The sequence below is a fragment of the Petromyzon marinus genome, chromosome 40 (assembly GCF_048934315.1).
Source record: "Petromyzon marinus isolate PM22_M1 ecotype Great Lakes invasive population chromosome 40, UKy_Petmar_22M1.pri1.0, whole genome shotgun sequence".
Lineage (NCBI taxonomy): Eukaryota > Metazoa > Chordata > Hyperoartia > Petromyzontiformes > Petromyzontidae > Petromyzon > Petromyzon marinus.
Genome location: NC_133706.1, coordinates 1,646,179 through 1,668,238, shown reverse-complemented (window position 1 = coordinate 1,668,238; position 22,060 = coordinate 1,646,179). Strand labels below are relative to the sequence as shown.

At 45.2% G+C, this 22,060-nt stretch overlaps 1 protein-coding gene and 1 non-coding gene across 2 annotated transcripts; one reads left to right on the top strand and one right to left on the bottom strand.

Annotated features, from left to right (window-relative positions):
• Positions 1 to 6,534: 6,534 nt before the first annotated feature.
• PDIA3 (protein disulfide isomerase family A member 3) lies at positions 6,535 to 16,958 on the top strand. Its single transcript, XM_032968687.2, has 13 exons — positions 6,535 to 6,876; positions 8,062 to 8,140; positions 9,846 to 9,963; positions 10,591 to 10,698; positions 10,929 to 11,055; positions 11,516 to 11,632; positions 12,362 to 12,487; positions 12,925 to 13,107; positions 13,580 to 13,688; positions 14,351 to 14,479; positions 14,910 to 14,989; positions 15,099 to 15,156; positions 15,376 to 16,958. The coding sequence occupies exons 1-13, from the start codon at positions 6,725 to 6,727 to the stop codon at positions 15,484 to 15,486; spliced, it is 1,497 nt and encodes a 498-aa protein (XP_032824578.1). The 5' UTR covers positions 6,535 to 6,724; the 3' UTR covers positions 15,487 to 16,958.
• Positions 16,959 to 17,906: 948 nt separating this feature from the next.
• TRNAK-CUU (transfer RNA lysine (anticodon CUU)) lies at positions 17,907 to 17,979 on the bottom strand. Its single transcript has one exon. It is a non-coding gene; the product is annotated as a tRNA-Lys (tRNA).
• Between the last annotated feature and the right edge of the window lie 4,081 nt (positions 17,980 to 22,060).

Sequence of the window (22,060 nt, the reverse complement as noted above, 5' to 3'; positions counted from 1 at the left end):
TTCTACACTAAAACAACTTTTTTTATTGTTCCACGTAAGGCCCACTGAGCTCTGTAGCTCTTTTTTTTTAAGGTGACCGGGCCACAAATGACAGCTCAACGAAGTGGCGGCTTATCACGTGGACATTTATAGCAGCCAAATACTCAAAACGCGTGTTTTTTTATTGTAAACGCGGAGGGGAAAACCGGAGGACCCGGAGAAAAATCCACGCGATCACGGGGAGAAAGAGGCACGCAAACTCCAAATATACAACGGGTGTCAGGGTCGGAGATCGAACCCACGATCTCCTGCATACCAGGCGAGGGAGGTAACAGCTCGCCACCGCGGCGCCCGAGTCGGAGGGTGGTGGTGGTGTGACAGAACGTCTCATTCACTGCGTTACGCGCCCGGTAATCGCGAGTTCGAGTCCCAACTACGGCTAACACAAGTGGCGAGTGGTGGCTTGGGCACCCTTCACAATATTACCCCCCACCCACCCACCCTTCACCAACCCTCACTAACCAGCATGGTGTAGTATGGCTAACCAAACCAGCATGCTCCACACGGCGTGATGAGGGCTTCATCCAGCAGTGGATTTAGAACACTGTAAAATCAGCCAATTCGGTTTGTCCTCTCGTGCAACTCCCTTGCTCTCAAGTCTTGGTTCATGTCCAAATTGCCAGTCGCTACTTGACTTTAATTCATTTCACTGTATGACTTATTTCTTAACAGCCCAGCATCATTGTATAACCCCAATTTAATGTAATCACAGGTTCAGCTCAGTGCTGTCTGCCAAAACCTTTTTATCATGTAATTTAGTTAATGTTGAAAGTATCTATATAAATAAATACCTTAATCTGTATGTCTCAAAGACCTCGAGGGTACTTCCCGACAAGGTAGAAAGCTGAAATTTGGTACTGCAGGGATTCATCTTCTGGGTCACATAACCTTGAGATCCTTCAACAAACTCCGGGATAAGAAGGCTCAGCTAATCGAGTCTCTCACCTTTCTAAAGAGATGCCGCGACTCTAAGGTAATACCAACCTTTGTCAAGGCGCCCTGTTCCTCCCACACAGCTTAAAAGACGCTGCCAAGCTTGGCAGGGTTCACTCAAGTGCTGTCTTCTGGACAGTCCTGTTTCTTCACCTGAGGAAGGCTACTTGTGTTGTGGCCGAAACGTCGTGAGAATTTTATTATTATTTTATCTCCATTCTACGTGACTTTACCGAAAGAATCCAGAATATGAATCCCTGCAGTCACGAAAGCTTTAAATCGAAATTTAACCGCCTCTACGGGGAGGGATTCCACATAACCTTGAGATCCTTCAACAAACTCCGGGATAAGAAGGCTCAGCTAATCGAGTCTCTCACCTTTCTAAAGAGATGCCGCGACTCTAAGGTAATACCAACCTTTGTCAAGGCGCTCTGTTCCTCCCACACAGTTTAAAAGACGCTGCCAAGCTTGGCAGGGTTCACTCAAGCGCTGTCTTCCGGACAGTCCTGTTTCTTCACCTGAGGAAGGCTACTTGTGTTGTAGCCGAAACGTCGTGAGAATTTTATTTGTATATCTCCATTCTACGTGACTTTACCGAAAGAACCCAGAAGATGAATCCCTGCAGTCACGAAAGCATTAAATCGAAATATAATTAGTAGATTATTTTGTTTGTTGCGGTTGCACTCGACTTAAGAGCCGCATGGCTCACAGGGCTATACCTAATAAATGAAACTTGAAACAGACGAACTCTTTAATCACTAAAAATGTATTTCTACTAAAAAAACTAATATGTATTAAACGTTACATTACAAAATGTTGCTGATGCACTGCATTATGGGAAGACCTGTTGCATCGAGGTCAACTTGTTCCCTTTGCATAAATAACAAAACATAATTCAACACGTTCTTCAATTGCACCGTGGCCTTAAAAGGGAAAACCAATAAAACAGTCGACGTTTCGAACAATAGCCCTTCTTCATAGCACGTAAACGGCAAGGCCATAAAGAGTGGGTAAGTTGGAGACTGCACTCGAAACCATGGGGCCTGATAAATATTAACGTTTAAAAGCCTTTCCGATTAACAGTTTTACAATATTGGCGTATAAATAATTACATGACACAATTACTACAAAAAATAATCAGGAAGCATTTTCATTCTCTTTGGTTCTATTGGGTAAAGTCACGTAGGTGAAAATAAAATAACAAAAAATCACGACGTTTCGGCCACAACACAAGCGGCCTTCATCAGGTGAAGGGACGAGACTGTCTGGAGGACAGCGCTGGAGTGGAAGAAGCCACGCTTAGATCACGACCTTTAAGCTGTGTGAGAAGAAAAGACCACGTGCCTTGACAAAGGAATTAGCATATAATTTAGCATTGAAATGGCTCATTGAAATAGCTAAGCTAAAGTATACACATCCACAGAGATACCCCTTGACAAAGGAATTAGCATCGAATTTAGCATTGAAATAGCTGAGTGATTAGCTTGTAACTGGTCACAGAAATAGCTATGTTAAAGTTAGAGCATATACATTCACCGAGGCACCTAGTACTCATCAAACAGGAGAATTTAGCGAAACACAACCACGCTCAGACATCGGACCTGTGTGCGAGCAAACAAGGTGTTCTGACAAAGAAATTAGCATAAAAATTAACATTTGATTGGCGGATTTTATGAAAGAGATGGTGTACGTGCCGGTGGACTCGCAGTTTAGCGCGGGGGGGGGGGGGGGGGGGAAGGGGGGAGGGGGGAGTTTACCTATTGATGGTGTGAAAAGGGGGAATTTATAAGAGCTGCGAAAGTTTGGGGTACCACTACTTGAAAAATATACTGTACCATTGAAATTAGTTGAATGTTTAGTTCGATTTAGAACATCTTTCCAATGGTTGCTTAATTTGAAACCATCCTCTCGGTTGAAATTGTGTCTGTGTTTGTAGATCTGAATTGCTTCATTAACAAATCTCTGATAAAAGCCCATGGGTTTGCAAAGAACCTTGGTATCGGAGAAAATTATATCGTGATCCCCCACAGCGTTGTAACAGCGATCAGCCACGGCAGAAGAATTCGTTTTGCCGTGTTTCAAATCTGATTTGTGCTCGCGAATTCGGTCAGAGACATGTCGCTTTGTCTCACCGATGTAGCAATCACCGCAGGTACAACTCAATTTGTAAACCCCGGGGTACTGTAAATCAGGAATGACATCCTTCACGGATGGGAACAGATCACGAATTTTGTGTACTGTATTGAACCGGACCTGGATCAACGGGACAAGAAGTCACAACTCATCGAGACGCTGACCTTCCTCAAAAGATGCCGCGATCACAAGGTAATACCCATCGCTTTCACACTCAATTCTGCTGCTGTATCTTCCCCGAATTCTAAACAGATTCTGCTTAAGGCCAGCCTATCTTTAATCTCAGAGAGGATAAGGCTACTCCGATTTGAACTCGATACTTTAGACAGGACTCTCCTACAAGCTCATTTAATGTTAACACAAAAAATGTCACCTTCTGATTGGAATCACGTAGACAACATGACTGCTTCTTCTGCCGAGTCACTGTCAGTCAAATGTAAAGCTAACCTGATTTCTAAATTCAACCACGTATCAAAGAAGAACCCAGTTCCACATATAACAAAACTAGATGTTAACAAAATCGTCATTAATCAGAGTAGCACCCCGATTTCGGACAATCTGAAAACAGTACTGGCTAGGGGACTAAATTTTGCTGTCACCCCAAAACACATACCAATAGATGATATCATCTCTCAGGTCGATGTAGCCCTCAAAGGCGTAGAACACATCCAAGCAGACGTTGCGAGAGCTGAAATAGCCACTATGCTTAAGAATGCTAAGAAACCCATTAGTAACATCAGCAAAAATGAACGCTCTGAACTCACGAATTTAAAAAACAGAAGTTATATAGTCATCCTCTCAGCCGATAAAGGCAACGCTATTGTTATTATGGATAAAGATTCATACAACAACAAAATCCAGAATCTGCTCAACGATGGAAGTTACTCAAAAATAAAAAAATGACCCTACTAATAGCCTAGCGATAAAAACCAACAAGGTCATCACAAGTTCGACCTCCCTAATCGACCCAACTAAACGTCCCTCCCTAAAACCTTCTGCTGCAAGACCCCCTAGATTCTATGGTCTTCCCAAGATTCATAAAGAAGGCACCCCACTTCGACCCATCGTATCCACGATCAACTCCCCTACCTATAGACTAGCCCGTTTTCTGTCAGATACCTTGCTGCCTTTCACTGGCAAGACCGCCTCAGCAGTACTTAACTCAGCCCAATTGGTCTCTATGGTCAAAGACGTTGTACTGTCCCCTGACGATATCCTTGTCAGCTTCGATGTGGTCTCTTTGTTCACCAAGGTCCCAGTACCTGATACCATTGAAATAATTGAAAATTTGGTCCAACATGGACTAGACCCCGACACACCTGCACTGGTTAGGCACTGCCTCAACAATACCTACTTTACTTGGAATGGCTCCTTCTACAAACAAAATGAGGGTACCCCCATGGGACCCCCCTTATCACCAGTGATAGCCAATATTTTCATGGAGAAATTTGAATCAGACGCCATCCAGACTTCCACCCTCAGAGCTTTCCTGTGGAAGAGATATGTGGATGACACTTTCGTCATTTGGCCACATGGCCTCCCAGCTCTGAACCTTTTCCTACACCACATCAATTCCAGACATCCCGCCATCAAATTCACCATGGAAGTGGAGAAAGATGGCAAGCTACCATTCTTAGATGTTCTGTTTGAGAGGAGACCTGATGGCTCATTGGGGCATTCTGTCTACAGGAAACCCACCCACACAGATTCCTACTTGAAACCTGATTCCCACCACCACCCAGCCCAAAAGAATTATCTCATCAAAACTTTATACCATAGGGCTCATTGCATTTCGGACCAACACCACCTGACCAGTGAATTAAAACATGCACACCTGGCCCTCAAAAGGAATGGTTACTCTGACCGTACCATCCGCCAAGCTGTCTCTCCCTCCATACAGAAACAACCACTTGATACTCCGGTCAAAACCATCACACTTCCATATATAGCAGGTGTTACTAAAAAGATTTCCAAAATTCTAAACAAACACAAGATCCAGGTCCGGTTCAATACAGTACACAAAATTCGTGATCTGATCCCATCCGTGAAGGATGTCATTCCTGATTTACAGTACCCCGGGGTTTACAAATTGAGTTGTACCTGCGGTGATTGCTACATCGGTGAGACAAAGCGACATGTCTCTGACCGAATTCGCGAGCACAAATCAGATTTGAAACACGGCAAAACGAATTCTTCTGCCGTGGCTGATCACTGTTACAACGCTGTGGGGGATCACGATATAATTTTCTCCAATACCAAGGTTCTTTGCAAACCCACGGGCTTTTATCAGAGATTTGTTAATGAAGCAATTCAGATCTACAAACACAGACACAATTTCAACCGAGAGGATGGTTTCAAATTAAGCAACCATTGGAAAGATGTTCTAAATCGAACTAAACATTCAACTAATTTTAATGGTACAGTATATTTTTCAAGTAGTGGTACCCCAAACTTTCGCAGCTCTTATAAATTCCCCCTTTTCACACCATCAATAGGTAAACCCCCCCCCTCCCCCCTTTCCCCCCCGTGCCAAACTGCGAGTCCACCGGTACGCACACCACCTTTTTCCTAAAATCCGCCAATCAAATGCTAATTTGTATGCTAATTTCTTTGTCAGAACAGCTTGTTTGCTCGCACACAGGTCCGATGTCTGAGCGTGGTTGTGTTTTGCTAAATTCTCCTGTTTGATGAGTACTAGGTGCCTCGGTGAATGTATATGCTCTAACTTTAACATAGCTATTTCTGTGACCAGTTACAAGCTAATCACTCAGCTATTTCAATGCTAAATTCGATGCTAATTCCTTTGTCAAGGGGTACCTCTGCGGATATGTATACTTTAACTTAGCTATTTCAATGAGCCATTTCAATGCTAAATTATATGCTAATTCCTTTGTCAAGGCGCGTGGTCTTTTTCTTCTCACACAGCTTAAAGGTCGTGATCTAAGCGTGGCTTCTTCCACTCCAGCGCTGTCCTCCAGACAGTCTCGTCCCGTCACCTGATGAAGGCCGCTTGTGTTGTGGCCGAAACGTCGTGATTTTTTGTTATTTTATTTTCACCTACGTGACTTTACCCAATAGAACCAAAGAGTATGGATCCTAGCAGTCACGAAAGCTTTAAATCTAGAACATTTTCATTGTTTCATTATTACCAGGAAACCACGGTGGAAAAGTGAAGTCTCCCAACACTTACCCACTCGGCCTCTCTATTTTAATACTCTATGCTACTCAGAAGGGCCACTGCCCGAAACGTTGCTGGCTTTGTCTTGCTGTCTGGCGTGGCCAGCAATACAAAGGGGCGGGGGTTGGGGGGGCGGAGGGGTGGGGGCCGGGGTGGTGGGGGCGGGGGGGGCGGAGGGGTGGGGGCCGGGGTGGTGGGGGCGAGGGGCGGGGGTGGTGGGCGGGGTCGGGGCAGGGCCGCTGGAGGCGAGAGAGTGGGCGCGGGGTCAAACGCCGCCCCGCAGTCGGCGACGAATCAGAAGCGCACGCGTCGCATCACGTGCCGCCGCGGGATCCAATCAAAACGCGCCACACAGCGGGCCCGCCACTCTTCCTGCCGCCGCCGTCGTCCGCTGCCGCCAGCCCCGAGCCGCCAGTCCCGGTGCCCGCCACGGTCCCCGCCATGGTCCCCGCCGCCGCCGCCTCCTCTCTCGTCGCCCTGCTCGCGCTGCTCGCCACGGCGAGCGCCAGCGATGTGCTCGACCTCACCGACGCCGATTTCGCGTCCAAAGTGGCCGGCCACGACATGGTGCTCGTTGAGTTCTTCGCGCCCTGGTGAGGCCGGGAGCGAGGCGCCCGGCGTGGTGCAGGGGAACCCGGCGCAGGGTTCTAGGCGAGGCCGTGGCTCTCGGGGCTTGCCCCGCGCGCTTTTATTGAGGGGGTTGAGTTGGCAATGAAAATGTCTCTGATTTATTTTTAAAAAAAGACGATCGTTGTGAAGAAAGAACGCCGCTGGTCGAACCCCACTGCAACGAACGTGATTAGTTTTGACGTACACTTTGCAATGAGTCGCGTTTGCATTGCGGTGGTGCTGATTAATGTGCACGTCGAGTTTCAAAGGAAATGCTCAGCGGTCGGGTACTTTAAACTAATTTGGAGTAGATTTCCCTGTCGTTTTAAAAGTAAAAAAAATATATAGTTTTAGATGCATCTTGTGTGCTGCCGTGATTCAAATTGCTTGGCTTGTGCTTGAAGTGGGTGATTTGTAAATGTTTGAGAATGGGTTTTTAATCAATTTTTTGTTACAAGGGACTTGGGAAAATTCCAACCTAGGCTGTAAATCGACGTTTGTTTAAGCAGGTTCAGGCTCGTTGTGCTCTTTCGTGAGATTGTGTTTGTCAAACGGTGCATTAGCTAATTATAATGTATAATGATTAAAACGAGTGAATGACGCAAACTTGGTTTGCAGTGTAATAATAATTTGTCGAGATGTGACCGAGCTCCGTGACAATATAGCTCAATATACGAGTTAATAAAGCTGTCATTAAATATATTTAATGTAGCGTTACCGTACACCTAATAATATTAGATGTGAAAATATCGAATCTCGGTTCGGTAAGCGAATGCTGACGGTGGCTAAAATGACTTATCACACAATCTAGATTCGTTGCACACAATCTAGATTTGTTGCACACAATCTAGATTTGTTGCACACAATCTAGATTTGTTGCACACAATCTAGATTTGTTGCACACAATCTAGATTCGTTGCCCCCGTTGTCTGTATCGGGCAACTCAACAAATGCGCTGCTCCTCGCTGTCCTCCGTTTGACGCTGCCCATTTTATTGTCTTTTGGAGAATCAATTTTTTTAAATCCACCACCAACCACCTCGCCCTCCTACCTCTTCCCCCTCCACTACCTCCAACTCCTACCTCCACTACCTCCCCCTCCTACCTCCACTACCTCCCCCTCCTACCTCTTCCCCCTCCAACCACCTCGCCCTCCTTTACTCTTTCCAGGTGCGGTCACTGCAAGCGACTTGCCCCCGAGTACGAGAAGGCTGCCACCAAGCTGAAGAACACGGTCGCGCTGGCCAAGGTGCGTGATTTGCGTGCTCGCTGGCAAACTTTCAGGGTCGCTTAACTACGTCATCCCCGGCTGCTGGGTGGGGGTGCACGGGATGTCGGGTGGGATCGGGGGATCTCGGCAGGGGTAAAAGTTCTGCAGGGGTAAAAGTTCGCCATGTCGCCCACTCGTTTTCTCTTTTAGCCACACCCGGCTGCTGTCGTTATCGCTGATCCCTCCACTTCACTTGGACCCCCCCCCCACACACACTCCACCTCTTGCCTCCTCTTCATGGCCACCCTTCGGTGAACTTGTCGGGGTTGGGCACGTTCACGCCTCCCGAGCCGGACACGGATGTCGCCCCAGTGCAGGGCTCCGTGAAGTGGGCGATGCAGCGTCGCCCTGAATGTGCTCATGGCTTGGTTGTAGTGGGGGGAATAGTGCATTGTGCCTGCGTTTATACGCAACGTCTGTCGAAATGTGAACACCACTGATGCTGGCTTGAAACCCTACTGCAGGGCTGCCGGCCGTGCTGGCGCATACTTGGTAGTTGCAGCGCTTTGCGTGATTTAGACGTTGCCACTTTGCACCCACTCGACTAAATTGGGCACGATTTAGAATCTTATTTTAATTGTATATCGTCGTGTGAGTGCCCTTTCTCCAGGTCATCTGGTTTTCTCCCCCCTTTATTTTAGCGCGCACGTTGCACGAGCAGCAGTGGCTAATCAGCGCTGTAACCGTGACTCCGCAAGTGAAGTAGAGATGTTGTGCAGCCTCGGTGTAGTTTTAGAGGAATGTTTAGTGTGTTATCATTCATCTTGTACAAAGAGTGCGTGGGGCACGAGGGTAAATCGCTATGGGTGCTGACTATACTGAGCAGGTTAGTTTTTTTTATAAAATGAGCCTGAATGGGCACCGGTACAAAAGCAGGAAACTAAGAAATGAATGAATAATACCACTGGTAAATTAAAGTACTCCTTAAAATGTAGTTAGCAAAGGTCCCAATGCAGGACACTATATATTGTTCTATGCGGCCTCATGAATGTGTTAGCTCCTCAGAAGTAGTGTGGATTTGTGTGTGGGGATTTTCAGTTCTTGGTAATCCTGTGGATTATAATGTGGGCTGTCTTGCGTGGTAGAATGCATTTCAGTCAACCTAAGTCGCATTGCCTAAACATGCAAAGCAAATCTGTGGAGTCCATAGGTCAATTTAATTTTAACTGTAGCATGCTACTTTAAGTAATGACATTACAGAGGCTTATTTTATTCTTCACTTCGTTTAAATCCTCCGATTTACTGTGGAAGCGCACTTAATCCAACTTGGGTATGCAGTCTTGCCTATAAGAGAAGGCACTGTTGTATATTGATTGTACACAGTAAGGTGAAAGGTCCCTCCCTATACCCGTAATTTCAGAAAAAATAATCTAGATTCTAACTTTATTTAGGTATGAATTGGTGTGTAATGTAAACACAAATTGTTGCTTATATGACACTTAATGACGTAGTCATTCAAAGGTGAGGATATAATATGAATTGGTATCAAGGTTGCGGAAACCTCAAGTCAAAGTAACAATAGCTTTATTTCAGTTAATTGTAAGAGCACTACTCACCCTTTCAGAGCGTGCGCCCGCTTGCAAAATCAATGCCGAGTCTTTACGGCCATGCCCGCTTGTGTTGGAGGGAATGTAATACATAGCAATCTCAGCATGGTGTGACGTTTTTTTTGACATTGTCACAGGTGGATTGCACCGCCAACACGGAAACGTGTAACAAGTTTGGAGTGAGTGGCTACCCCACTCTGAAGATATTCCGTGACGGCGAGCTGTCCAGCGACTATGATGGCCCCCGGACTGCTGGTACTCGCGTTTTCTTGCGAATAATTGCTGGAGTGATGTGGATGGGGGGAGATGCTCATTGAAAGGGTCTCTGGCAAATGTTGGTAAAGTTGCCATCTGGTATATTCGACCTGTGTATGATGGGTTCTATTTTTAGTGCATCATATAAAAACAAAAATTTCCACATTTCATATATACTTTTTGTATGCTTTTTAAGCCCGTACATAATTAAATTGTATAGCACCTGCCATTTTTAAGTGAAGTGTACATTTTTTGCAGTAAACAAAGCATAAAAATTGTAGAAATTGGATGGCTGTTATATAAGAGAAAAATATTAGCACAATTGTTTTAACCAATAAAATAACAATAATACTTTTGAGGTGGCTTATTTGCAACATTAATTCTTGTTGAATTTCAGTTTCATTTCCCATCGCTTGATAAGAGCTAATACAATGTGTTGGCTTAGGAAGAATAATGATGACATGTGTAATTTGTGGGTAACCTAACCCTTTGGTGTTTTTCCACAACGTGTTTTCCTGAAGTGCCCATTGCTGATGCAAATAATGTTTCCCTTTGTCCAGAAAAGTCTGCTAAACCAGCCACGTGTCTGAGCACTTACATATTCTGCTGTGTCTGCGTGCTGTGCAGATGGGATCGTTGGCTTCCTGAAGAAGCAAGCCGGCCCCAGCTCTGTGGAACTGAAGACTGTCGAGGACTTGGAGAAATTTGTTGGCGATAACGACCCCAGCATTGTTGGTGAGAAGCTTCCCTGAGCCACTGGACCCACGTCCGTCTGCTGTTAGGATACTACATCTGTCTTGACTGGTCTAATGATGAGGTTATTGGCACCGTGTTGGCAGCTCTGTTTGTTATCCCCCCCCCACTTTTCAATTTCTTCAATCATATGCGTGCAATTTTCCATGACGAACGACAAAGCTACCGATGCGATTGTCTTCGTTTTTGTCCCTTTTTTTCTACGTTGGCAGGATTTTTCAAGGATGCGAGCAGCGATGCACAGACGGAGTTCATGAAGGTGGCGAGCTCACAGAGAGATAACTACCGCTTCGCTCACAGCAACGTACAGGCCGTATTGGACAAGCAGGGTGCTGAAGAGTGAGTGGCTCTCCGTTCAGCCGTGCCATCTGCTTGCCGTGCTATCTGCTTGCCGCACCACACGTCTTGTGCCCTGCCTGCCACTTCTGGCTGTTGCTGTTCTGTAAAGCCTAATTCCAGTGGCCGAATATTTAGACTTTACTATTTCATAACGTTGGGTGCTGTTGCTTCCTGTAAGGGAGGGTTTTTAAGCATTCAAATTATGTGCTTGGCTGCTTTCGATTTGATATAGTTTGTAATGTAGAGGATTATTAAACGATAGCTCTTAACTTGAGCTGTGACTTGCCAATTTATTTTGTATACCTATACATCACTAATTACTGGAAGCAGTTGTAGTACTTATCAGTTGGGAATTAACAGTGGTGTTGGTGGTGTGCATGCAATGTCAATGTGTTGGGTGTACGCACGGACATGTGGCTGATCTGGGGATATTGCATGCGTGGTGTGTGCGCGCGTTCAGGGCGATCGTGGTGTTTCGACCGCTTCGCCTCGCTAGCAAGTTCGAGGAGACGCAGGTGACGTATGCCGAGGACTCCTACAGCTCTGCCAAGATCAAGGCCTTCATCCAGGACAACATGTGAGCACGACGGCGATCATCGGCATGCGGCCCGTCCAATAATTATCATTATCCCTGCATAATGCACCCAGCAGGGGGCGGTGTAATTATAGCCATTGTTCAAGTGTTTAGTTTGTCCCTCCCCCCTGCACCTTCGATTAGCACGGTTGGCTACCTATGGTTTGAAAGACATTCTACATGCACAAAGTGTTGGTACATTTTGCAGTGGTGGAATGTCTGCTTTCAACCTGCATTGACCAGCATGGTCAAATATGGTCCAATAACCCTTGCATGGTGTGGGATGGCCCTATTCTTGCAGTGGATTGACAATTCATCGTGGTATTAATCTCAGTGGCTTGTATTTATCCAGAAAAGCCTCGCAGAGTATAGATTTAATTTGGCGCTGTATTGAAATACTTGGCCAATTTTCAGGCTTGGTTTGCATAAATTGGAACCAGGTCGGATAGCAATGACTACACACATTTGTTAACCCGCTTGCTTTACTGCCCTCTGTCCCCTTCATATTCTATCGCATTTATCACAAATCTACATGATCTACACCAACCCTTGCCTCCAAAGCGTGAGGATACTGGCATTCTCCACAACACGCGGCTTGTTCTTTTGAGATGCCTGTTGTACACAATTTTTTTTCAACTGTACAAAAAAGATTACAAACATAAGAATTCTCAAAGATGCACCGCTTATGGATGGAGGGGGTGGTCTTAAGTATTTTTTCCTTCCCACTTTCAGTCTGGGCATCTGCCCACACCTTACGGATGACAACAAGGACCTGTTTAAGGGCAAGGACCTGCTGGTGGCTTATTATGACGTCGACTATACCAAGAACCCCAAGGGCTCCAACTACTGGAGGAACAGGTACACTTCCTACCCTCCGACCATTCGCCCATTTACTCACGTACGCTTATGAACCTGACAGCCAGTTGAGCAGTAGATACAAATGCCGCCCTTTTGTAGAGGAGACAAAGCATTCAAACGAAGTACAGCGTTACTTCGCCTCGGTCCAGAACAGCAAAACGATGCAGCCATTGAAATCGAATCGATGAGAAAAATAATCGTTTGAATATTAAATTCAATATAACAACACATAATCCTTAACCTTTCAACTGTACATTGCAGTCAAAATTTAAAAAGCTCCGCAGCTCTGACCAATACTGCAAAAAAAATCATGGTCTGAGTGAAGTCTTGCCCTGCGCGCTGTTTGTGGATGTCTCCCTGCGTGCGTGCGTTTCCCCCCCCCCCTTTCCGTCACGCTGGCTGAACCACTCATGCCGCTCTGGTGTGCGCCCCCGCAGGGTCATGAAGGTGGCGAAAAAGTTCATCGAGGAGGGCCACACCTTGAGCTACGCCATCGCCAACCACAAGGACTTTGGGCAGCAGCTGTCCGACTACGGGCTGGAGCACGTGAGTGGGGACGTGCCCGTGGTTGCCATCAAGAAGAGCAACGGCGACAAATACATCCTGCGCGAGGAGTTCACGTGAGTGAGCGCGCGCCCCCTCGCCTCACACCATCGCGAATGCTGCCTGGTTTCAAAATAATGACTGACGTGAGATGCAGATTTGCAGTTGGCATGGGGCTTTCCACTTCCGGGTACGTTCAAATATTTGAAAGTACTATAAATGTCAAGCTTCTCCCTCCAAAAAAAGTAATAATTCTTGCATTTATTTCACATCGAGTTTGCCCTTTCTATGCACTGTCACTTTTATAAAGGTGGTATTTTAGGTGATTTAATAGTTAACTTGGTTGTGTTTGCTTGTCATGTAGGATGTTGGTAAAATATTTGAAAATGTGAGGTGTCTGAGAAAATAATTCCGCCGTTTCAAAATATGTTGGTTTTCAGGGTTTTTTTGCTGAGGTTGGTGTGTGTAATGTGGAGCCCTGCTAGGTCCATGTGCGATGGTTAACGTGTGCTTTTTTTAACACGTGTATTTGGTGCTGTGTGCATACAGGCGTGATGGAAAGTCTCTTGAAAACTTCCTGCAGGATTACTTCGATGGAAAACTCAAGAAGCACCTCAAGTCTGAGCCCATCCCCGAGGACAATGATGGCCCTGTGAAGGTCAGCTCTAACATGACCTCATCAGTACTCTGTTCTCTAGAGCCCAGAGTGAAAGTCATTTTGCCATAGCAGCGTGGAACTTTAGTTCAAGCAATCCGAGGAAAGCCATGAGTGTAAAATAGTAACTTCAGCTAGTTGTGTTTTCTCCGACTCGCCAATGTCCTCGTGCGATGCCTCATGAGATGTCAGCATGTTCCTATCGCTAATAATCTGAATGCACCTGATCCTGGGCGCTAAGCAGGGTGGAGCCTGGGGGCTAGTACTTTGTGATTAGTCGCCACCACATGCAAACAAGTTGTCATACAGAGCTGCAGGATTGCTTACGTGGTAATCTGCAGATGGCAGTTGCGCACAATCAATTGTTCTACTTTACAACGATGCTCCCCAGCATCACGATCTGTGGGCAGATAGCCCGTAGGTGTCCACTGCACATTCCCCATCTTCACTTAACTGCATTACCCAGCATGGTGAAGTATGCTCAAATAAAACTCCCATTACTAGCATGGCATGGGGAGGCCCTCATCCAGCAGCATTTTGACAAAGTGCTGATACATGTGTGGTCGGCAATAACCAATGTTTGTACGGATAATTTGTTACTCGAACGGGCATGGGGTGGGGCGGAGGGGGATCGTGATACGATGAGCACAATCTGACCTCCGCAGGTGGTGGTGGCCGAGATATTTGACGAGCTGGTGAACGACGAGAGCAAAGACGTGCTGATTGAGTTCTACGCGCCATGGTGCGGACACTGCAAGAACCTGGAGCCCAAGTACCTGGAGCTCGCCGATAAGGTACGGCCTCTCCCTGTATTAGTAATTTCGTGACCTTGTTAAGATTCGATATTTGAATCTCATTTTTATTGTTCGTCTTCCACCCCCTCGTTCATTCATTCAAATAATAATTTGTGCCTAGAATTTACAATCTGTAAAGTAATCCATTCTTGCGTGCACGATTGGAGTAAAGTGTAAATCTATTTTTAGCCTTCTTTGGGTCTTTTGGTAAAGTAACGTAGATAGGTTTATTTTTATTAATTTGAACCTATCTACGTGACTTTACCGAAAGACTCAAAGAATATGAATTCCTGCAGTCATGAAAGCTTTAAATCAAGATCTATTTTAGCCACTAAATCGTTATGCCTAAATTTTGTTTACAAGTGTGGCTGTTGCTTAGAATTATTGCTGTTAAATGTATTGATTATTCTCAATAACTGCTCCTCAACAGCTCAAGAACGACCCCAACATCCTCATCGCCAAGATGGACGCCACAGCGAATGACGTTCCGGCTCAGTATGATGTCAGAGGGTGAGTATCCTTGTTCCGTGAAGCTGCGTTTTATGTGCACACCTCCGCTAACCATATCCCCGTTTACTAAGTGCTTTACTCTCTCCCCATGCCCCTCTCGCATACTCAGGTTCCCAACTATATACTTCTCCCCGATGGGTAGCAAGGACAGCCCCAAGAAATACGAGGTGAGTGAAGCCTGCAAGGCAAATGCACGCTCTCGAAAAGCACCATCCCACTCGGCAGGGAATGCGACATCTAAGCACATCCTGACAGTATTGCTGCAATCCGTATGGTGTCATTCAACTATGACACCTATAAACACTATTGCTTACCCCCCTTCGCGCCCCATGCCATACGAAAGAGAGACTTGGATGGAGTTTTTACGTGGATGTATACGTGTGCAGGGCGGCCGCGAGGTGAGCGACTTCATCAGCTACTTGAAGCGGGAGGCGACCAAGAAGCCCGTGGTCGTGGAAGAGAAGAAGGAGAAAAAGAAGTCCGATGATGAGCTTTAAGGTGGCCGTGTAGGGTGGGTGGGGGTCCGGGAGGGGGGGGCAGCACTTGTTCATGGGGATGGGTTTTGCATGTTGCTTTTTTTATGAAAAGCAACAACATTTAGTTATTTCTTTTTTTGGACCAGTCCCCCGCAGCGTTCACGGCACATTACCAGACACTGCGAGTTTTATTTTGTAAGATTTGTGTTGTGTTGTCTGTGATAATCCAAGGCCAGGCCTTAAAGCCTTTGGATGTTTATTTTGGTTACATGATGGGCAACTTCATTGGCTCGCCTGCTGTGTAAAGCACTTGTTTCCCAGGACGGCCTGGCAATTGTCAGTGCTGAACGCTGCAGCGAAGATCTAAAATTGGAGCACACTGAAATGCGCATGGTAGGGGATGGCGTAATTTTTTTACTAGCTGGGGTGGGGGTTGTAGTATAAGATTAATAAAATTGAACTTGCTACGATCTTCCCTTAACCTTGCCAAGAAAATGACTGCAAGAAATGTTGGTTTCAGAATCCCTGTTTGCGTTTTATCCCCTGCTGTTCGGTGCATGTTTTTAAACCCACAATTATCTAAATCACCACTAGTGCTGGAGTCTAGGAGATGTTACTGTGCCACGGAGAAATTTCATCCCTTGTCAGCGCAGCGCTCTTCAAAATACTGTCATCTCCTCATACTGTTGTCGTCTCATACTGTCTTGTCTACAGTTCTCGTTGGGTGACGCTGGGCTTTGGGGTGTTGCATTTCTTTGTGCGGTGTGGTGGGTGACCGTTGAGATTTGGACGCCTGTGACGGTTAACTCGAAGCGAAATTGCTTTGGGAACAGGTTTTCCACAAATGTGAAGAATCCACCGCCAATTTCAAACTGCAGTGTAACTCATTGTAACGATCATGCATATAATTACAGAACAATATATTTGGCTTTGTTAATCCACCCAAGCCCATCTGATATTGTTTTAATGAGAGGGTGGGAAGGCTTACCGTGGTGCAAACGTCTTGTGCTGCTAATGCCAAGAATCCAAGTGGCTTCTTGGCATGACTTGCCAGCCCCTAAAGGAAATATTGTCGATGCACTGCTCTGGGATACAGGTGCGATGCGGGCATTTAGTGGTTCCAAAACTCTGCGCAAATGTTTTCAACAATTCAAATTCGCACCAACAGTATTCCATCATGGGTGTGAAACCTGCTTTTGAGAGTGTGGCCTGTTTTAGTGCCCTTTAACAGATGTTTCACTGCCACTTAATGCCTTACAACTTCATTTACCCCCCAAACAAGACCCGAGAAATTCCTTTATTTCGATTTCGACGCTGTAAATTGGAGGCGGGGAGGATTGAAATTCCTTTACATTGAAAGCTGAGTGGAGTGGTTGCATTCCTGTTTTCACGATAGCTCTGGCTTGAGGGAGTTGTGCAGGTTTGCAGTGTGGATGTTCTCTGGGCGAGGCTTCAAAATAAAATGAACAATGTGTGCGTTGCACTGACGTGAACCAGAGAGTGTGCCCTCAATATTCCATGTGTGGGAATGTGTTTTTTTTGTACAGCATCGTTCGTTTAAATTTCACACGGATTCCCAGGTGCTCATTTACTATCGGTCAAGTTTTACACGCGAAACAATATCCACAAATATGGGGTCCTGAGAAAAATACGTTTAGTTTTCACTGCATCTGTTTCCTAAAATAATACACGTACGACTTGACATTATAGCTTGCAAAACACAATTGGGAGTGAAAAGGTTTACACAGTTAAAACAATATGGGAAGTTCCTCCAGAATCCACTCCCCTTTGACCATGAACACACGGTGCTCTGCTATACAACATCTTGACGATGAACACTGCTGTGTATGCCATCTTGTTCACTACTGTTTACAACACTATGCTGTACCATATACAACATCTTCACTATGAACACTGCTGTGTATGCCGTCTTGTTCACTACCGTTTACAACACTGCTGTACCATATACAACATCTTCACTATGAACACTGCTGTGTATGCCATCTTGTTCACTACCGTTTACAACAACATTGCTGTACCACATTGTTCACCATAAACATGGTGGTCTGCTATACAACATTACTACCATGGACGCATGCTGTTATGCTGCACGCCATCTTTGCGCACTACGTTTTATTATTTTGACTTAACTTAAACTTTCACGATGTGTTGATCGCTGCAAGGGAAGTGTTTCTACGGCACTTAAATCCTTAAGGAATATATAATATGGAATTCTTAAGGATTCTTGAAATTACAACATGTGTCTGTTGGGGGCGCAAGAGGCACGTCTAACCAGATGTGGATTTCTTTAGAACATCGAGTCTTTCAAACTGACATCCTTGAGCAAATAAGTAGTATGGCAACAAACGCGTGAGTTTCAGTTTATACTTTAATTCAAAGGTACGATTCGGGGGGGGGGAAATGATTAAAAAAAAAATGCGCGCCCAACGTGGGGCTCGAACCCACGACCCTGAGATTAAGAGTCTCATGCTCTACCGACTGAGCTAGCCGGGCAGTTAGAGATCCGCGTGGTTCAATGTGGTGAAGTTATTTATCATCGGTGCGAAGGTGGCTGAAATGTAGACTTGTTTAGTGTAAATTACCACCATATTTATGGAATGTTTAAACACCATGGCAGATGCATGAATGTAGTGTTACCATTGCTGCTGCATTTGGACCTGCATCTCGTGGCTGAGGTGCTGGCTTTAAAAAAGAAACGCTTGTTTGCGGCAAACCTGGCTCTGATGAAGGGATATTCTGCTTTATTGATTAATTAACATTGTGCCGAATAGAAACTAGACCTCGCAATTCACGCCCAATATATAATTAACAATAGTTTTTTTGACGTTGGATCGTGAAGGTATAATGTGAATGTTTAACCGTGACAATTTTCACCAATAAACAGATTTACTTGATCACATTGCGGCTTTTGGCTGCTGACCATCGAACAAAGCCGGCGGTCGTCACCGCATTGCGTGGCGCTTTCAGATGCGCTTCTGTGGCCGTCTGGAACGCTCTTCCTATATATTAGGAAGCCACTCGAGCTTATACACTTTGAAATCATCTAGATTGACGATCTCATTTCTTTAAAACTACTTTTTGTGTTTTGGTTTGTCCTTCCCCCGCACATCCGATTGGCGCGGTTGGCTACGTACGGTACAAAAGAAGTTTGACATGCAGTACAAGCATTTTTAAAGCGCACCCGATCCACTTGGAACGACTGAACTCTGTTGGCCTGCGCTCTGTGCTCGTGATGGTCATGACCACCAAGTTCAAGGCTCCGGATAGAGAAGCTCGTTCCTTCAAACTCTCAGCTCTTGCTAACAACTGATGGTACTACTGGGATGGAATCTGCAGCGAAATAAAAAAAACGTGGGGTTTTTTTTGTTGTTGTCATAACCGGTTTTGCTGAAAGTCACAAATCAACCTTATTTACGCGATCTAACCCAAAACTTTATTATGAATTAGATTTGATGCTTTCGTGACTGCAGGAATTAATCTTTGTTTTTTTCGGTAAAGTCACGTAGAAATAAAAATTAAATTGCATAATATACGACGTTTCGATTGCAACACAAGCAATCATCATCAGGTAGAGGAAACACATAACCGCAGATATATACAGACCTTAAGTAGAGGGCATTAACACAGATTACCAGGGGATACAGAGAGACGGAACATCACACTAAATCAAACAAGGTTTAGCAAAATTTGGAAACTATATAAAGCAACACAGACGGTCGGTTAAAACACAACGCATGGTTTGGTTGAATACGCTGTTTCAAAGATTGTTAATTTGTAAGTTAAGTGTGAAATTTAAGATAGTGATAGAATACTTACCGTAGAGAGACCTTTGGGGGGGAGACGCGCACAGTTAAGAAGTAAAGCAACTCTGTACCGAGGCTTTAAATAGCTAGAGATGGATGGGCTGGGACTCATAGGCAATTGGACACATTAACATGATATAAGTTGTCAGGCACACAGAGAGGGCACCGTAGCGCACACTTAGAGGCACCCAGGTACACAACTACACGACAACTTATATCATGCTAATTTGTGTCCCATTGCCTATGAGTCCCAGCCCCTCCATCTCTAGCTATTTAAAGCCTCGGTACAGAGTTGCTTTACTTCTTAACTGTGCGCGTGTCTCCCCCCCCCCCAAAGGTCTCTCTACGGTAAGTATTCTATCACCATCTTAAATTTCACACTTAACTTACAATTTAACAATCTTTGAAACAGCGTATTCAACCAAACCATGCGTTAATTGTGTTTTAACCGACCGTCTGTGTTGCTTTATATAGTTTCCAAATTTTGCTAAACACTGTTTGATTTAGTGCAGTGGTTCTTAACCTTGTTGGAGGTACCGAACCCCACCAGTTTCATATGCGCATTCACCGAACCCCTCTTTAGTGAAAAATAAAATGTGATTTTTTTCAAATTCAAGACATAGATATGTTTTTTACTGGTACACAAAATGAGCCGTGCATGAACATTACCTTGTTCAAAGAATAAAACCAACACAATGCATAAACTCACAACAAATTACATACCTGGAAATCAATGTGACTTCTGCTGTTGCCTTTGAGAGATCAGTTCAGATATGCGTGGCTTCACCTTGGCAAGTGCCACTCTCATGTCATTTTCACAGCAAAGTCTGTTCCTTTTCTTCGTTTTTATGTCCAGCATCCTCGAAAAGGATTGCTCACAAAGATATGTTGTAACAAATGGTATAAAAAAAATCCAGGGCTTTCTTAGCAATAACTGGATACTTGTTCATTTGTCGACACCAAAACGTTGAGAGCGTTGTTGTTCTGAAGAGTTGCTGTTGAACCTGGCTCTGCTGAATTTCAATGATTTCGTCGAGGAATTCATCATTGACATCTGCTGTTTCAACAGCAAACGTGAACGGCTGTCTCACCCATGCTGGATATGACTCTTGTAGGGAAATATCTGTCGAGAGACTTTGCAAGCTCATCTAAGTGCGTGGCAATTGTTTGCTTCAGTTCCGTGGATACAGAAATATCTCCGATTTCAGACACATCTTCGATCTTACTTGCACAGTCGTCCAGAAGCGGGAAGTTTGCGAAGTTATTGTTCTCTGTTCGTCGTTTCCATAACGGTAGCTTTTTTTGAAAAGCCTTCAGGTGTTCTTCCGCTTCCATGATATTGACTCCACCACCCTGCATCTGCTGATTGAGATGATTGAGAGCTGCGAATATATCAGCCATGTACGCTAAAATGAGAATGAACTCAGGATTTTTGAAGCAATCTGCATGGCAGTGTTGGTGCTCTTGCAAAAACAGGGCTAATTCCACACGCATAGCAAAAACACGATTCAGCACCTGTCCCCGGGATAACCACCGAATATTAGAATGGAGCAGAAGTACCTCAAATTCAGAGCCCATTTCTTTACACAGCTCACTGAAGATGCGGTGCCTCAGAGCACTTTTTCGCACATAGTTCACACATTCCACCACAGTTTTTAATACTTCTGCCATTTTTGGAGGTAAGGTTTTTGTTGCCAACGCATGCCTGTGCAGAATACAATGCGTCACAATGATGTGTGGTGCATCGGCCTTTACTAGCGCACCACAACCAGACTTTCTTCCCAGCATGACTGGAGCTCCGTCCGTACAAACTGCAGAAACCATATCCCATGAAAGATTGTTGTCTCTGAAGAAGTCATCCACAAGCTTCTTCACATCGGCTGCCTTCGTTGTTGTTGTAAGAGGCTTACAAAATAAAAACTCTTCTTTTATCATGTCGTCTTTCACATAGCGTACAAAAACAGCAAGCTGGCTTAGATCAGAAACGTCTGTGGTTTCGTCGAGTTGAAGGCTGAATTTTGCCGGGCTTGAAATCAGATCCGCGACTACTTGAGCCAAGATGTCTTTACTCATGTCTTCTATTCTGTCACTGACGGTGTCATTTGAAAGGGGAATTTGGGATAATTTACCTTCGGCCGCTGTTCCGAGTATCAGATTCGCCATCTTTAATGCAGCTGGTTTCACAAGTGTTTCACCAATGGTGTGTGGCTTGCCCTGCTTTGCGATCAGGTAAGCAACTTCGTACGATGCTGTCAGGATCGGTTTGTTAACAGGTACAAATCCAAGAGCAGGCAGAGTGGCCCTTTCATCGAATCTGGCTCTCTTCACCCTGAATTCAGCAAGTGTTGTGTTCTTGTATTCCCCGTCTCCATGCAGCTTCAAGAAGTGTTCCTTTAGTTTTGCCGGTGCAAGACTAGAGTTGCTCAACTTGGCGTTGCAAATCATGCAGATAGGACGCTCACTCCCATCACGTTCCGTGATACATGAGAATCCATGTTGTACATATTCGTCCGACCACTTTCTTCTTTTGCCCGACATAGTTAGTATGGATAAAATATTAAAGAAATCACACGACGTACGACAACAACAGTCACACGTTGACTACTGAGTACGCACTAAATTCCCCGCAGCGCTGATTGGCAAGCAGTGTAGCATGATCATCTGCAGCCAGTGATGGCCAAGCGGGCCGTGTGTGTCATCACAAATTTACACAATAATTCAAGTGTGTCCGGACCTCCGTGGCGGGGGCTCTGCCGAACCCCTGAGATCGA

Coding starts and splice junctions, on each gene's coding strand:
- PDIA3 (XM_032968687.2), top strand. CDS start 6,725: ATGGTCCCCGCCGCCGCCGCCTCCTCTCTCGTCGCCCTGCTCGCGCTG. Junction 8,141..9,845: donor ACACGGTCGCGCTGGCCAAG/GTGCGTGATTTG, acceptor ACATTGTCACAG/GTGGATTGCACCGCCAACAC. Junction 10,699..10,928: donor TAACGACCCCAGCATTGTTG/GTGAGAAGCTTC, acceptor CTACGTTGGCAG/GATTTTTCAAGGATGCGAGC.